General features: G+C 56.4%; 4 protein-coding genes across 4 annotated transcripts; 2 read left to right on the top strand and 2 right to left on the bottom strand.

The window, feature by feature from the left end:
- Positions 1-225: 225 nt before the first annotated feature.
- MYCTH_2304032 (uncharacterized protein) lies at positions 226-1,404 on the bottom strand. The gene is made up of 3 exons (XM_003662837.1): positions 819-1,404; positions 643-731; positions 226-507 (listed from the first exon to the last, which is right to left on the bottom strand). Exons 1-3 carry the CDS (start codon positions 1,115-1,117, stop codon positions 440-442), a joined length of 456 nt encoding a protein of 151 aa, XP_003662885.1. The 5' UTR covers positions 1,118-1,404; the 3' UTR covers positions 226-439.
- A 1,308-nt stretch (positions 1,405-2,712) lies between these two features.
- Positions 2,713-5,398, top strand: MYCTH_2134022 (uncharacterized protein; the record flags this gene model as incomplete). The annotated part of the gene is made up of 3 exons (XM_003662836.1): positions 2,713-3,367; positions 3,443-3,968; positions 4,047-5,398. The coding sequence occupies 3 exons, from the start codon at positions 2,713-2,715 to the stop codon at positions 5,017-5,019; spliced, it is 2,154 nt and encodes a 717-aa protein (XP_003662884.1). The 3' UTR covers positions 5,020-5,398.
- A 1,078-nt stretch (positions 5,399-6,476) lies between these two features.
- MYCTH_2304027 (uncharacterized protein) lies at positions 6,477-10,877 on the bottom strand. Its single transcript, XM_003662835.1, has 4 exons — positions 10,316-10,877; positions 8,732-10,178; positions 6,983-8,675; positions 6,477-6,910 (listed from the first exon to the last, which is right to left on the bottom strand). Exons 1-4 carry the CDS (start codon positions 10,507-10,509, stop codon positions 6,636-6,638), a joined length of 3,609 nt encoding a protein of 1,202 aa, XP_003662883.1. The 5' UTR covers positions 10,510-10,877; the 3' UTR covers positions 6,477-6,635.
- A 1,524-nt stretch (positions 10,878-12,401) lies between these two features.
- MYCTH_2304023 (uncharacterized protein) lies at positions 12,402-13,127 on the top strand. The gene has a single exon (XM_003662834.1). The coding sequence runs from the start codon at positions 12,797-12,799 to the stop codon at positions 13,022-13,024; it is 228 nt and encodes a 75-aa protein (XP_003662882.1). The 5' UTR covers positions 12,402-12,796; the 3' UTR covers positions 13,025-13,127.
- The last annotated feature ends 3,237 nt before the right edge of the window (positions 13,128-16,364 follow it).

The following is a 16,364-nucleotide window of genomic DNA, read 5'->3' as shown; positions in this document are numbered from 1 at the left end:
CCGCACCGCGGTGGGCCCCGGCCTGAATCTGCAATCGATCGTCTCGGCAACTACGCAGTAGAGAAACGCTCGATGTTCGGATCTGTACTATTTTCTGAGGATTCCGTACTCCGCACTCCGTACTATCGGCTGGTACGGATTACTCGAAAATACGGGATCCCCGGTGGTGATGCGTGATGGGATGCAGCAAGTCTCGAAGGCTCGGACAATCTTCGAGACTGGAATGGAGTTTTGTACTGGACGCAAGAAAATTATTGGTATATAGTACGGAATACTAGAGAGGCAATTTAACAATATACTACATGTCCCAGACACGGAGAAACAACCCCGGAACCCCCGGTCATGGCTGCGGAGAGGAGAGTACCATCCCAGATCTTACTCTGGACCTGGATCCATACAAGTGACTTGATGCGAACAGAAGACGGCTCCAACGGCCCGCCTACTGCTGCGCGCCTCCGCCCTCGGCCACCTGGGGGTTATAGGGACGGCGCAGAACATCGAGGTTTCCTGTGGATGTCAGCATGCGTTTCGCGATGAGCTGCGCAGTAACCGGGGGCCGGGGGGAGGGTTAAAAAAGGTAAAAAAAAAAAAAAAAAGTAAAGAAAGAAAAAGGGAAGGAAAAGGGAAATGCGGGGGACATACGTTGTGTGATGTTCAGGCCCTGGCGGGGCTTGCCCTCGCCGTCGACATAGTTGGAGATGGAGACATCGCCCTCCAGCAGGACCAAGGTCCTGTCATGCAAGCATATCAGTATGTCTAGACACACAAAGACGCACGTACACCAAGGAACGCCGGGTCGGCTAAAAGCAGATACGCACCCTTTGGGGAGCGACTGGAAGAAGTCGCGGCGGGGGCCCTCGTCGAAGCAGCTCACGTTGAACCAGCTGGTCTTGCGGTTCTCGCCCGAGCCCGAGTTGCTGGCGACCGCGTACCGGAGGTACTCGCGGCCGGTGCTCGAGGCGCGCAGCTCGGGCGAGTCGGCCAGGTTGCCGACGATGGTGATGCGAGCGACGGGGCGCGCGCCCGTCGAGCTGAACGGGCGCGCCGCGGCGGCGGCGGCGACCGTAGCGGGCCGGGCGACGGCGGCGCGGGATGCGGCGCGGAGGAAGGCCGACATGCTCGAGGTTGTTGATTTGATTTTTCTATTATTTGTTGTTGTTGTTGTTGTTGTTGTTTTATTGTTTGGACGGAAATTGCGTATCGAAATGGGGAGAGTATGCAGGGATGGGGGTTCGCTGTGTTTCGTTGCGGTGGCCGTCCTGATACTCCAGAAACCTTGGGTGAAGGACGAGAGGGGCTGTTGAATTGGTGACGCGCGAGCTTCCTAGTCCCGTCGCGTCTGGATCGCCTGAGCGATGCGCGCAAACGCATTAATCCAGTGCGTGGCTGGTGCCTAAAGCCTCAGCCACTGTGCACCTTCTGTTTCAAGCTGCAGTGTGGCTCCACCTTGGTTCACTTGGGTAGTACGACTACGCCCGATGCCTGATACTGCGTGCTGCGGAGGGAACGGATTGCTTTGTTGGTAGTATAGTCGAGAATCTAAATAATAATGAAATTGTTACTGTTGTCGTACCGGACATTTCCACATTTCCATTTCTCAGACGCACATGGATGATTACTCCGTTCTCCCGCGAGTTTTTATTGTATAGTACTGCGCTGCAGTTGGTGCACAGCTGCGACATGATCTCAAACCGATCACTTGCCGCCAACACCTCGGTACTTCATACCTTACAAACAACAAACCCCCCCCCCGGACCGAGAGTATCACCCACTGTGGTTCCACTCTGCAGCAGGGTAGCTGCGTCGTCACCACTGGCATCTTGCAGGATAGGCGCAAAAGCGCAGCCGCGCGGGTGCGGTCGAGGGCCGTTGGTCGGCCGTGTCTCGGAACACAAACAATATACGGGCCTATCTACACCAGATATGCCTGCACATACGGAGTACTTGTATACTTTCCGTACAACCCAGTGCATATATATGTGTACTGTACGAATCACAGACCTGATCATCTGCTGTATACCTAATATCGTATGTATGTATCAGCTGTTGTTGTTACGTGTCTTGTTTCTATCCGAGACTGGCAGAAGCAAGTCGCACTCAGACTCTCGGGGCACGATGCATCGTAAAGCGGCGTCGAGCTCGTCAGAAATGAGCCTCTTGTCGGAGCCTGAATTACAAGGAGCCGGGCTGTTCGCATCCAGCGGCGGGCAGGAACTCTCTGTGGACTCTAGGCAGTTTCAACCCACTGCCGTTGGTGAGCCTTTCCCTTTTGGGGTTTGAATAGAGCTTCAATAAGGTTATTCAGCGCTTCTCACACAGAACCACCTGCAACACCATCGTCACAGTGGTATCAAGCGTCTGTTGTCACAACAAACTTCAATGGACTGTCTCTGGTCATTCAGCTAGCGGAGCAATAGAGCAATAAAACAACAGAGCAACAGATCAATACAGCAATATAGCAATAGCCATGGGGTCGCCCATCCTGCCCTCCCCTGGCGCTCTCTTCGCCGCCGCATTCCTTTTTGCTTTATGATGACCGCCTCACCATCGCCGGACCCTCGTGTTTCTCGAATTCTGCGTTCAAGTTGACCGGGCTGTTCAGGCAATTTTTATCTTCATTCGACGCCGCTCACCTCACCCTTCTCTCTGTTTGACCGTATCAGGTCCCGAGCCAGCCTCGGGCTTTTACAAGTTTCCCAGGTCATCATCACTATGGCCTCGCCAAACGGTACAGGGTCCTCCAACAGCGATAACAGATGGGCCCAGTTTGGCTTCACAACAACCCCGGACGAGCGCATCGGGGCTGGTGCTCCTTACACGTCTCCTGCCCTCCAGGCCAACCTGTTCTTCAGGGTTTTCCTCGGCCTCGTCTCCATCTTCGTTACCTGGGTTCCCGCCCGCCTCCTGTGGCGGAGCGGCGAGTTTGGCGGCACTGTCCTCTGCGTCATGCTCCTGGTCCTGAACCTCATCACCGTCGTCAATGCGCTCATCTGGCGCGACGACAATGTTGAGCGCTGGTGGGCCGGCCAGGGCTGGTGCGACATCCTCACCTACACCTTCTTCGCCATGCACACGGCCTTCAACATTTGCATGTTTGAGATCATGCGCGGCCTCGCCTCCAAGGTCGCCCTCAACCGCGCCGTCAAGCTGACCCGCTCCGAGAGGCGGCGCCAGCGCGTCATCTCGGCCCTCGTCATCTTCACCGTCCCCGTCATCCAGGTCGTCCTCACCTACTTCGTCACCTCTGGTCGCTATAACGTCTCGACCCTGGTCGGATGCGGTGCCGTCTACTACCCCAACTGGGTCTACCTGGTATTTTACATCCTGCCCACCCCGGTCTTTGCCGTAGGTGCGGCTTACATGGCAGGTAAGAACCATTCTTCCCTTCCTCCTCCCCCCTTTTTTTTTTCCCTTCTTTGACATTGGCTCACTGTCGTTCCAGCTCTGGCCTTCTATCGCTATCGGAAGATCGAGAAAGCGACCAGGGATATCGCCCGCTCCCAGGGCGGCATCGCTGCGGCCAGGCAGGACCGGGTTAGGAAGAAGCTCTACTTCATGACTCTCTTTTGCATCATTGTGGTCTTGCCTCTCATCATGGTCTTGCTCTTCGACAACATTGTCGAAGGCGCCCCCTGGAGCCTGCCCTATGACTTCGACGCCCTCCACTTCGGCCCAGACCCCTTCAATGTCTACTTCATATCCTTCACCACGTCGGACAGGATGAGCTTCACTGCCCTGAACATTGCCTACATCGGCGAGGTTGCCGGCATCGTCGTCTTCATCCCCTTTGGCACCACCCCGGAGGCCCTGAACATGTACCGCGAGATGCTCCTCTCCCTGGGGCTGGGCTATGTCTTCCCCAGGCTCAAGGAAGAATACGTGCCCCACGCAACACGCGGCACTGGTTCTTGGTTCAGCTGGAGCTCACTGTCCCGCTCGCTGCGCGGCAAGAGTGTACTGAGAACAAGGTATATATATATACCCGCCCTCAAAGCACCCAAACATCGTCCATTTTTATGCTAACCCTTCATCCCACCCGTTAGCAGTTCAACGTCCACCCGCCATGGTGGTCTTCTCCCCACAACGGAGCAGGTCTCACTGGAAAGCCGCAGCGGCAGAGGGCACTCGTCTTCCGTGGCTCAAAGAGAGCCCAGAGACTTTACCATGTGTGAACTCGATCCCCTCCCCTACCCCCAGGGGACCGTGGCCGCCTCTTCCACATCTCAGCACAACCCCTGGCCTGACCTGTCTGCTACCGAAGTCGACACCACCACGGCCCAGATCGAAGCCGGCCTGCCTCCCCCGACCCGTGACCCGTTCCACATCCTTCCCATGTCCTACGCCATGTCACCACACCCTAGGTTTCACACCCCTTCTCTATCACATTGCCAAACAAAGGGACGGCGGCAGCAGCCGCAGCCGCAGCCGCAGCCACAAGCTTGCGGTGCCGCTACAATGACGGATTTTTCTAATCCCTCCCCCTCTTCTTCCTCCTCCTTCCTCACCCCCTCCCGCACAACACAGGACCGAGACCAATATACAACCACCTTCCCAATCATGACACCCGCCCCAACAACAGAAATGGCAAGCCTCCCTACCACCACCAACGCCGCCACCGTAGGCACGTCTCGTACAGCGCTGGCACTAGCACAGGTCGACACGCGCGTCTGGGCAGCCGACGACCACCACCACGAGCATGACGACGACGCGGCGAGGGACCCGCCAGAGCAGACGGGGAGAGCAGAAAGGGCGGGGAAGCGGGAACGGAGGCGGATGTGGTGGCGGAGGAAGGCGGGGAGGGAGGATCGGGAGGTGAGCGAGGGCGTGGTGCTGGTCGAGACGCGCATCGCGCGGCAGTCTGCCGAGCTGGGTCCGGCAGGGGAGGAGGCTGAGGAGGGGGAGGGGGAGGTATGTCGGCCGGCGCCGACGTTGTCTCTTGCTCCTGCTCCCGCTCCTCCTCTTCCTCCGGCTCCGGCTCCGGCTCCGGCTCCGGCTGGTACTGATGGGGATGACAACTAACGATGATGATAATGATGATGTTTATAGATCAGGTCATCATAGACTCGGCCGAGGGCGGGTCTCAGATGTTGCGAGCAAGGCACGGCGTTGAGAGGGCCTTTGCTGGGGTGGATCGGGGACGGCAGTCGTTGTTGTTGTCGTCGGAGGCGACTCTACCATCTCCAGAGGGTGGACGGCGAGGCAAAGAGCCACGATGAAGGAACAAAGAGGAAGGGTAGGTGCCGAGAATTGTTGGGCGACCATGGGAGCCGACCATTTCGGGAGATGTCATTGAGTTGGTCCTCTTTCCTTTTATATACACCTTGCTTTTTCAGTTGGAGGTGGGTGTGTGGAAAGTGCAATCAAGGTTTGTAGTAATCACACGGGACGATCGATCACAGCCGGTTTTTTTTTTCTCCCTCCACAATTTTCTCTGCTGCCCTGTGGTACATAGTTCAAGAATGGACTCAGCGACAAGCACCATGGGGACCTTATCCAGATCAGAGAACGGGCATCCGCCTAGAGACATATATAATACTTATCCACGCCGGGCTGCGCTGACTTCGTGCGTGCTCCCTCAATATCAAAGGGCCGTGGGCCGTGTACGCCCAGTATGGCTCCCTCGTCCCGGTCTGCTAACGTTTATCGACGCGTTAGTTACTTTGGCCGGCGAAATTCTCCCTCGGGAGGGTATCAGTCGGCCATCGGTCATGCGTTGACTTTCTCCAATCTCCAAAGCAGCGCGGCGGCAACGTTGCCATTTTACGGCTTCTCCATATCCTGACATCTTCACCGAAACAGTGCATGGCGCAGGTAACGATAGTAATGATATGCCGTGGCAGCAGGCATGATGTGTGTGGAAAGAAATGAGGATCTGAGACCCGGGCGTCCCTCCGCGGCATTCAACTACCAGGTAATCACTCGCGGTTGCCGTCAGTACGTACCCTAACGGACTTCCTGCCGCACAAGGTTGAGAAGGTACTACTAGTACATGGGGAAAGAGAGCCTGGGCGAAACAATGTCGGAGACTTGCACTGGGAAAACGGAAACATAAATCGCTTGTTTCAGTGCATGTACAAAGAAAGGGGGGGGGGGGGAGGAGGGGAGGGTATAACGGTGTTGCATGTGCGTCTCATAGTATGTTTTCCATTCCTCTTGTCAATCTCCCTCATCCCATCGGAACAACGTCTATCTCCATGATCAAGAAAGCAGAAAGAATTGATGCAATCGGTATCATATCTTCTTGTCTCATCTTATTGACCTTCATGCAGAGACATCAACAACAAAGGAGATTTGTGGAACCAATGCGCCACCAGTAATAATGCTGCCCATATCCATATCAAAGGGTGGGGGATAAAATCAAGCCAACCTGAGCAAGCAAGGTAAATGGAAACGCTTTCCGTCTCGGCTATAACATAAGAAAAAAAGAAGAAGAAGAAACGAGACACGACGGGAAAGGGGGAAAGGAAGAGACACCAACGTGCCTTTACGCTTGGTTCCGTGCCTGCATCAGAGAACATTTGATGCCTAGTTCGCTGCCCCCTACCTTGTACCGCCCGTCTCAATGACAGTCTGTCCTGTACAAGTCCCGTCCATCCGCCATCCCGTCCGGGGAGGAGAGAGTCCGAGGTTTGCGCTCATACCGCCGTCTCCACCCGACACCAAGGATGTGCCAGGACCTGGTCGATCGTGTAGCGCTCCTGGACGTCCCGATTCAACATCTTGCGGATCAGATCGATGCTCTCGTCGCTGATGGTGTAGGGCACACGCAAATCGCGGTCCATGATCTCGTCGATACTGTAGAAGGGGTTCTCCTTGTAGATGATGGTATAGAGCAGGATACCAAGGGCCCAGACATCCTGCTCTTCGCCGCCGTAGGGCTTACCGGCAAGGACCTCGGGGGCCGCGTAATCTGTTGGGCATGTTAGTTGTGCCAACCATTGTGTAGAGATAGAGGTGCAGGGAAAGTAAAGAGAAGACTCACCAATGGTGCCCACAAAGACATCAAAGGGACCGCTCTTGATGTATGCTGCGCTCCCGAAATCGATCAGCTTGATGCGGCCCTCGCCGTCCAGGATGACGTTCTCGTCCTTGATGTCGCGGTGTACAACCAGCGCCTTGGTGTGCAGGTGGTGGACGGCGCGTGCGACCTGCACGAAGATGCTGCGGCACTCTTGCTCCTCCATATTGGTGCGCAGCTCGATATAATCGAATAGGTCCATCCCGGGGAGGCCATGAGGTGCCATCTCGATGTAGTAGTTGACGCTGTCCTCAAAGAAGTCTTCCATCTCCACGATGTTGGGGTGTCGCAGCCCGTCGCGCCGCAGATAGTCCAGTACGTGGATCTCGAGAGGGACGGTGCCCAGCCTACGGTCGCGCGTCCATGTGTCCACGAGAATGCGGCGTTTCGTGACATACTTGAGGACGCACGTCTTGCCGGTGCTGCGGTACCGCGCCAATTTGACTTGGCCGTAGGCGCCCTGGCCCATGTCTTCGAGGATGATAAAGTCGTCTATGGTCTTCTTGTGGGGTGGCTCTGCCGGCTTCGCCGGGGTGGCCGGCTGAGGTGGCTGAGATTCGGATGCCTTCTGCGAGCCTGTTAACTTGCCCGCCGCTGTGGCGGCAGCCTCTTTCAACTGCCGAGCCAGCGAGGGCGGCCTTGGCTCTGGCTCCCCCTTCTGCGACTCCTCTGAATCGGATACCATCTCCAGCGGCGTGTGGGCCGGTGTTTGGCCTGGAGATGGTTGGTACAGTGGTGTGGCCGTTCCAGAAGGCTGCTGTGGTGATGGCACGCCCTTGCTTGTCCGCGAAGCGTGGAGGTGCCTCGAATACGTGATCCACAGGGCGTAGACCATCTCCGTTTGCGACACGACAAACTTATCCGAGCCCTCGCCGGCTGACGACTCGCCATCGCTGTTCTCCGAAACAGCATCGTTGTGCGTTGTCACTTGCTTCTCGCTCGTTACAACTCGCATTTGTATGTCGATCCTGAGCTGGGAGCCGTCCCGGTGCCGCGCTGGGAGGCTCTCGGGCCGTAAGAACCCCGCAGCAGCGTCCGGCCGCCCCTCCTCTAGGGCTAGATACGCAGAGGCTTTCCGGAACGAGTGCTCGGGAACCACAATACCATCGACGAGGTGGACGCCGTCCCGTTCGGTGAGGATGCGGAGTATCTTGTCAAAGTTGGGCACTAGATGGTTGATCGACATACCGTCTGGCTTCTCGTAGCCAAAGAGCGCCCCACAGAAGACGGAATTCGTGCTCTTGATGGTGAGCTTTTCAGGACATACGACGACAATACCGGCGATGTGCGGAAAGCTGGACACGCGGAGCTGTGTGGAGCCCTTGACCTGTTCTATCGTTGCCGGGATGTTGACTCCCTGGCTAGTGCGGCAAGTGTAGTACTTTTTCCTGGCAATCTCCCGATAGTCGAGTTCGCCGAACCGCGGGTCGATGCCCTGCCGCGAAATGCGAGGGATGAGCAATCCGATATCCTGACCTGGCTGCAGGTTCTCATTGCCCCAAATGGGGCCCAGAGCACCGGACAACTTCAGAACCAGGCCATCTTCGTCGACGTCGACGTATGCGACGTCCTCGTGGATCTCTTCCACAACCCAGATCAGGCCAGCCTTCTTCTCAATGACCCAAAAACTGGCAGAACCGGTAGCGCCGTTGCGTTTCTGACTCAACTATCAGCCCATGCACTCATGTTCCTGTATCTTGCCGCTGTACTCACCTGGATTGGGACAACATCTCCACAGAGAAGCACGCCCCTGGACTTGCTGTTCTGGCGGTGACCCTGTCCTGGCTTCGGTGGCCTCGGGTCGCCGTTGTGAATGGTCGCGGGTCGCCTACCAGTCTTGGGCGTCTGCGACCTCGAATTTGGCTTGCTCAGGAGTTTTGCCGTAATCCCGCCGGAGCGCCCTCCAAGCAGCTTGGACGTCTGCACGGCGGGGTTTGGTTGGGCAATTTCGGGCTCAGAGACATCCCCTACATCCTCTCCAGCCCCTTTCTGCAACTTGCCAACCAGCCAGGCCCTCCGTTCCTCCTGGACGACCTCCAGAATCCCCATCTTCCTGATCTCGGCGGCTGTGACGCCGAACAGCAAGCAAGCAAGATCGTTGGCGGTAACAATGGTCCATGGCGGTTTTGACGTGGTGGTGAAGATTGCTTGTGCAGCGGGCGCGACCCTTAATGGGTGGTTGTGTAGGGTAGAGACGGCGGACGGCGGCGGATTCATCGCAGGGGAAAAGGGCAGCGATGACCTGTGCTGAGGCTGCGGCAGGGGCTCGGCCGCATGATACGGCTGCGCCATTACATCCATGAGTTTCTGCTGAACCGATACCTGGGCAGTATCTGTGTCGGTCATGGTCCGTTTCAGCACGCTAGGGCGTCTCGAAGGCGGCGGGGAACTCTTTGCCGTCGTACCACTCGTGCCGCTTTCATTCGTGGGCGTCCTCGACGAGCTCTCGGAACCCTGGTTCTCGCCCGGTGGTGGGTTGGGCTGAGAGTCCGCAGCAGCAGGAGCGGAAGCATCCCGCTGAGGACCCTGGTCCTTGACGACCGCAGGCGGCGGCGCCGAAGAGGCCGGAGAGACGAGGGGCGTCTTGTCAATGGGCTCGGGGCTCGACGTCCTCGGAGCAAAGCCTTTCTCAAATACGTTTGCATTCGAGGTCGTTGCCGGCCCCGTTAATGGCCCGGTGAGGAGGTTAGGGTCCGTGTTGGGAAGGTTCCCAGCGCCGACTAGATGGGCTCGTGACAGCAGATCCAGCATGGTCTGGGCTGCCACATCACCCGTCGCGCGTGCTTGAGCACTCGCTATCCCGGCGTTCAACGAGGCCGACCACGCCATCCGGTCCCTCATAAACTCCATGGACCGCTTAAGGACGTTTTGACGGCTGTGGATCAAGTCTTCGGACTGATGGGCGAAGGAGAAGGAATGCAGTGATTCTGACGGAAAGCGGGAGAGATCATCGGCAAACGTGGGAGAGGCCGGGTATGAAGAAAGCGACACGGAGTGGTCGAGGGAGACGCTCGTGGAGGCGGACCTTGCCGAATCGCCGAGGGAGGGCGTCCGATTGCCCGCGAGCGGCATGGTGGGCGTCCGCAACGCATTGGGCTGTTGACGTATGCGCCGGAGCCCGGACATGCCCAGGCCCAGGTCATGGTCCGTTACGATCGAGCTTCTAAGCAGACGGCGTGTGTCAGCACTGGCGATAAGTCGGCGCGGAAGGGGATCTGCAGTCTGCCCGGTCCGCACAGAAACAGATTTGGCTCCGCGAACAAGCTAAGCCCACCCCTCTCTCCCCTTCGATCTGACCTTGTCATTGTTTCGTGCTCTACCGCGGCGGCACCGGCATCGAACGAGAAGCGGATGCGAGGCCTTCCAGCCCTGTCGTCATCGGCCACCGTCCCGAGGTTCCCGGTGCTCCTGTTCTTGGGTATTTGCAAAGTCGGCGCGAGCCTCTCGCGGCCGGGGGCCTCAGCGCCGTGTTGGGTGTCTCCGCCTGCCATGGGAAAGTGGTGCGCCTCAAGGTCAGCTCGAGCCTGACTAACGTACTCACGCGGAACGATAATATATTGGCTTCTGGATTTCTGGATGCGCCGCCCAGGGCTGCATGATTGGCAGCGGCGCAAGGCACTCGACTCACCATGATCTGGATTTCCGCCACATATCCCTGGCATAATTAAGCAAACAGTCTGATCCCGGAGCTATGAATAACGAAGAGGAAAAGAGGGCGATTTTTCACGGGGCAAATGAGGGGAAAGGGAGGGAATATGTAGCTAGATGGTGGTCAAGTCGTTGATCGATGGAGAAAATGGTTGGTGGGGTTCTCGAGCCGCGCTGCCGCTTAGTTAACTGAAAGACCAAGCCACGGCGCAGCGCCGGATTTAAAACCCCGTCTCACGGGCGTGTCTCTGCTCGGGCTGCAAGGCTTCAGTATAGTATGTACATACTGTATGTACATACATTACAATAAACTTCCTATTCCCGACACATGTTTCGAACAATATACTGGAATCTGAAGCTGGACAGCAGCGGCGTTCGTCCGATTCTGAGAGCATCTGGCCGATGGAGTGTTAAGGACCGACGTATCGTAATACATCAGGCTAGAACGGTTGATAACGTCCGGAGCTCCTGATTTCACCCGTCGCAGGGCTTGACCTGGGTTCAGAAAGTGGTATCATTGTTACAATACAAAGTTACAATACAAAGCATCAGGCATGTGCATGCCGCATACTACAGTACCTGCTGCAACAGGCCACGCCTCCTACTGATTGCATGGGGGCTCAGGTGTGCCCGTTCAGGGATGTGAGTAAGCTATCAGCTGTCCGCGTCTATGGATAACACATGTATTTATTGTTTGGTGGTATTGATCTCTCATCGAGATAACCAAGCACTTGCTAGTAGATCAGCTAAGCTGTCCAATTCTGAAGGTGTCTCCAAAGGCATTGCTGTGTGGATTTTGCTGTGTGGACTGCTCAATCCTGCAGCCAGTGGAGTGTTGTAACGATGACGATGCAGAAGATGCCAGTGGAGCACACAGTGCTCATCCGGTTCTTCAACCTTTTAAGGTTCTGAGTCGAAGATGGCAAGACCAAGGCACGAACAACTTGTTGCCTTGTTCTCGTAGTGTGTTAAGTACCTTACATTCTCGGTCAAGACAACATTTCAAATTTCCTGAAAGCAACACTGCTACCTTCCCTGTTACGCTCGGGATCTACTTGAACCTTGAATGGCCCGAACCGCCGGATTCATCTCAAAGAGAGGACCGCTCTACCGTGTAGGGCCATGTGGAAGACGTCAAATCCCATACTCGCGTCTGGTTGGGAGCCTGCTCCTTTTCCATACCTTTCGAACTTTTGAACAAACCCCCCCCTTTCCCCTCCCCTTCGCTAATACACCACCACCGCGAGTTATCGTTATCTAGGAAGGTACGGATGCCTCAGGGTCCCATCCGGGAAACGGTCTTCACCCAGCCTGGATGATCTTTGCCCTTAGCTTACCTCATGTCTGACGCCAATTCCGGGAATGCTCCGAGGCACGACCGTTTTCAACACCAAAGCCCGTTTGGGGCGGCCTGCAGCGTAATGTGTTTTGGCCTTGACCACGATGCGAATCCGAGGGCATGTAGATCCATACCAGGTGTAGTTATGTATCGCAGTTATGACGGAGCACCAGCTGTAGTCATATCTTCCATTACGGAGAACGGAGTACGGATACGGATTACCTCTTTCGACATTATATGTATCGATACGTTAATATAACGTGATCCTGTGTACGGATTACATACTAATTACCTTGCATACAGAGCAATTCCGAATAGTTGGGATGTTTTCTAGACAACACATCCCGCGCACAATACAGGGTCACTTGCTCTGATTGGCACATAGCCAGCGTTATGTGGTAACTAATTGCCCGTGGTAATTCCATTCACAGCACTTTCCCCACCCGAGTTCTAAGTCACAAGAAGAATAACCCGTAAAACACGCCGCCCAAAACACGGCAGCGTGTGCGAAACACTGCCGACCACGGTCACGTTTGGATGACAGTCAGGCGACACAGCCACCAGTTCTGATCACCCCAAGGGTCTCTTGTACATAGTTAGGCTGGCTGGCGGCGAAGCCGGTGCAATCAACTGCCTCGCTTCTCTTGCGGCCCCTTCCCCCCTTTCCCCTCCCTCCCCAGCGACACGTGCGAAACTGCACATCAGGAAGAGCATTGCTCGCTCATGGACGGCCTGCCATTGGTCATTGCCCACATTGCACATTGCCTCGTACCTCCCGAAACGGAGCGGCGATGGTGATGGCGCCAACGCGAAACAGACGGCTCGCGCGACCGGCCATTGCTACCCTCTCGCGAAAATGGCAGTTTGCCGTCGAGCCCTTGGTCTTCCGCGCCGTGCGCATCAAGAGCATCGAGCTCGACGAGAGTTCGCGTCCGTCTTCTCGGCATCCCATCCCAGCCACGCCGCCGAAGCTTGTTGAAGAGCCTCGGGTTGGACGTTGTTGTGCTCCCGGCGCATAGCGATGCCGATTGTGGCCGCTATGAGTCCAATCAAGACCGTCACCGGCTTGTTTGACATTTTCTTTCCGGCTGGGGCTCCGACCTCTCCATTTGGCTTCTTCCACCAAGTGGTCGGAAACAACCTCGAGACGCTCTCATACCGGTGACCGGCCCGGTCGATCCGTCCTTCTTCTGGCCCTACGCCGGAACGGAGCCAGCCCCCCGCGCGAGCCCTTCTGGTCCTCCCTCGCCAACCTGAAGGTGGACTTCGACCTGGGCAGCCCGTCCGGGCGGTGGTATGTACTTCCGCGCCGAGCCAGGCGACCGGTACATACAACGTGCCGTCCAGCGACGAACCCCTGCCCGCCGACACGGTCGGGCACATGCCGCCGGGCTACGGGTCGGAAGGAAGACACGCAGGCGGCGCTCGCAGCTCGACCGGCGCATGCGGCTCGCGGAAAAGGGGGAGGTAGGTCCTGTGGGAACTACTTCCGCATCGTGCCGGACGACGAGCTTGGTTGTGGTGACCCTGCTGGAGGCCTTCGCCCGCGCCGTGGCGCAGATGCCGGCGCTGAAGTCGGCTTGCCTGACCACCTCTCTCTCCGGCGCCCGTATACGGTGTGGTTCGTCCGCTTCGACGTGCGGGGGGCCGATAGTGGCCACAACCGCTTCCTGGACGACCCGGACCGGGCCACGTCTGAGCCGCGCGTCTTACACAGCTTTTTTTTTTTTTTTTTTTTTTTTTTTTTTTTTTTGCACGCAGATTGCCCACATATATTCCCGCACCGGCCGTGATGCGCCGCTACTTACCGGATGGGACGGAGTCGAAGCGGTTGTTGCCGGTCCCGCCCTTTTTTCTTTTCTTTTCTTTTCTTTTTTTTTGCTGGAGCTACAGCGTGATTATCAACAGTCTTTGAAGGTAATCGGAGACCAGTAAGTCTGAAATGTAATCGATTGCCTCGTGATTGTCCGAGTTCCAATATATCAAGCGCGCGAGCTGGGGGTTGGGGTGGGGCGAGAAGAGAGAATTAGAGAATCCATCTTCTGACGGTGCCTGAGAGCAATGCGGTACGTATGTACTACGAGGACACGTCTGTGGAAGACTTCTCGTTACCTGCACGATTACAGCACTCACCGATGCATGGACCCAAATTTCAGAGCAGCTCGGCTCCGCCGGGGTGGACGGCGCTCTTCGGCGAGTTGTCAGGATAGCAGTGGAGTTTGTTACGCACATGGCTACAACACAAAGCAGGCAGTCTCGTCATGAAGAGCGGCCCCGATAGTGGCGTAAATTTCCCACTCGTTTAGTAGGAGTGTTTCGCTAGCTTCTCTTCCCGTCTGTTCCAGCGGTGTAAACTTGCAAAGCCTGGCGTTTATGCTTTCATTGGACAAACGAAACGTCCACCATGCAAAGAGGCAACGGTGATGACGGTTGTGAGGAACTGCGTGTCTTCTTAGCGACGTATGTATGATCCGTACCAGCTCGCCGGTCCGGCGGCTGCTCTGCCGTGGTCTCATCGGCGATCGTCCTTGGACAGCGTTGGTAAGTCTGTCGTCAGTCACCCCGGTACCAGGGTTCTTCTTCTGTGCGTATGGATAATGTATGGATGTATGTATGTAATGTGTGTACGGATTACAAGGCTGCAGCGCCTGCGCCTGCGCCTGCGATCAGACCTCACACTAGACTGTGTGTGTTTCACATGCTTCGGTGTAGCGTACTCCGTACTGTAGAGGACAGCCTCGACACTTTTGCCATGCCGCGCGCTGATTGCCCGCAAGTCACCGAGGTCAGCGGGGAACTATGGCGGGCCTGCGGGGTGGGAAGGAACGCACTCGAGCGAAAGACGGGCTCGAGACGCAAAAGTGTCGATGTTAGTGCATCATTTGAGGTGCGAGTGTGTAATCCGTACGCGGACCCATTGAATCGCTTGTGCAGAGCTTATCTCCATCCATCACGCATAAGTGTCGTGTTGATGATGACGGTCAAACCCTGGCGGATATTGCCAATGTCTGTTACGCCCGTATTGTTTACACAGTGGGCGAGCCCGGCCTTGTTGGAGCATTCAGAGACGCCCTGCCCCCAGATAGCGCCTGATAAGATAACGGTTGCGTTACGCCCCCACCTCTTCAGAAGGCTGGACCACACCACCACCTTCCGAGTCTCCAGATCCCCCAGACAACGAACCAGAGCCAATCCGACGCCCAGCTGCCCAAGTCACGAACACCCCCCTTCCCTTCCCCAACGGTGCCACGGGGCTGTATCACGCTCGTGCTGAACCTTTTGCCAAAGAAGGCTAGCAACCAAAACGAGGCGCCGAAATCACTCGCTTTCCCCCCGCTGCCCCTCCCTCAGGAACACCACTGTTGTGTCTCAGGTGGGCTTGACAATTGCTTCGTTTTTATTCCCTTATTTCTGAATTTATTTTTCATTTTGGTAACCCTTTCTCAATGCGACCGTTACCTTGCTTGAAGACGTTGGATGATTCCCATGTTCGAGGTGGGAGATAGGACGCCGGTGTTGGGAATGCGCACACACAGCTGGCCCGTTGGTTGGCTTCTCTCCTCAAAGGGCGGTTGCGAGCTGCCCTCCCCCCCCTCTTCCTCCAGTGGCCAGTGCTGGTTTATCTAGCCTTTTTATAACTTACCCAATTGTTTGTTACGGTTTTTCCTCCCAACCATACTCTCGTCGCCTTCGAGACAGCTGAGTGCTCTTGTGTTCCAGTTTTCAACTTACCTGGTGTCGGCCGTGTTTGCTATTTCACTTGCGTGACTAGTTCCCCCCGTCTGACATCGTTTTCTGCTCAGCGAGGTGTTGGTCCTTTTCTAAAACACGTCTGGAGGAAGTCTCTCTGGTCTGTCCAGAACTCGCCGAGAAGGGTGTCTCATCACCCGCAAGGCTTCAAGCCGCCCTTTCCAACTGTTCCGGAACCCAGACCTCAATCGCAATACCGTACCGATATTATTGTATCTCTCACCACCAGTGTCGCGCTTTGCTCACACATTATCCACTCAGCAGGTATCGAGCCGCAAGTGCCGGCGACTTGAGTCAGCACCTTGGGCCTCTTTCGCTCCCGCCCAATGGTTCGCTGCTAACAAAGCCGTGCTAGCCAGGAGAAAGCTGGTGCCGGCCCGTCAAGTCGAAGTCGAGGATCGCTCGTATTCTTCGCAAGACTTCCCCGGGCTCTCCTTGTCCGTGCCTCTTCGCCCACCGTTTGAGCTTAAAACACCCCCCACCCTTGATCTTACACTGGGTCTACTGGACATCGCCACCTGCCCCTCGCCAATCCCAATCCGCAATTGGAAAGGTGGGAGGGACTTCCGACAACCCTCCTTTTCCGCGCGCCTGCGCCGCCTAGACCGG

The sequence above is a fragment of the Thermothelomyces thermophilus genome, chromosome 3, assembly GCF_000226095.1.
Source record: "Thermothelomyces thermophilus ATCC 42464 chromosome 3, complete sequence".
Lineage (NCBI taxonomy): Eukaryota > Fungi > Ascomycota > Sordariomycetes > Sordariales > Chaetomiaceae > Thermothelomyces > Thermothelomyces thermophilus.
This window is presented reverse-complemented; position numbering and strand designations above follow the sequence as displayed.

Bases quoted from the DNA above. Each gene is read 5' to 3' on its own strand.
- MYCTH_2304032 (XM_003662837.1), bottom strand. From the start codon at position 1,117: ATGTCGGCCTTCCTCCGCGCCGCATCCCGCGCCGCCGTCGCCCGGCCC. The intron at 732-818 runs GTGCGTATCTGC...CTTGCATGACAG, and splicing joins TTCCAGTCGCTCCCCAAAGG to GACCTTGGTCCTGCTGGAGG. The intron at 508-642 runs GTATGTCCCCCG...TGACATCCACAG, and splicing joins GGGCCTGAACATCACACAAC to GAAACCTCGATGTTCTGCGC.
- MYCTH_2304027 (XM_003662835.1), bottom strand. From the start codon at position 10,509: ATGGCAGGCGGAGACACCCAACACGGCGCTGAGGCCCCCGGCCGCGAG. The intron at 10,179-10,315 runs GTCAGATCGAAG...TCTGCTTAGAAG, and splicing joins GAGCACGAAACAATGACAAG to CTCGATCGTAACGGACCATG. The intron at 6,911-6,982 runs GTGAGTCTTCTC...CATGCCCAACAG, and splicing joins TGTCTTTGTGGGCACCATTG to ATTACGCGGCCCCCGAGGTC.
- MYCTH_2304023 (XM_003662834.1), top strand. From the start codon at position 12,797: ATGGTGATGGCGCCAACGCGAAACAGACGGCTCGCGCGACCGGCCATT.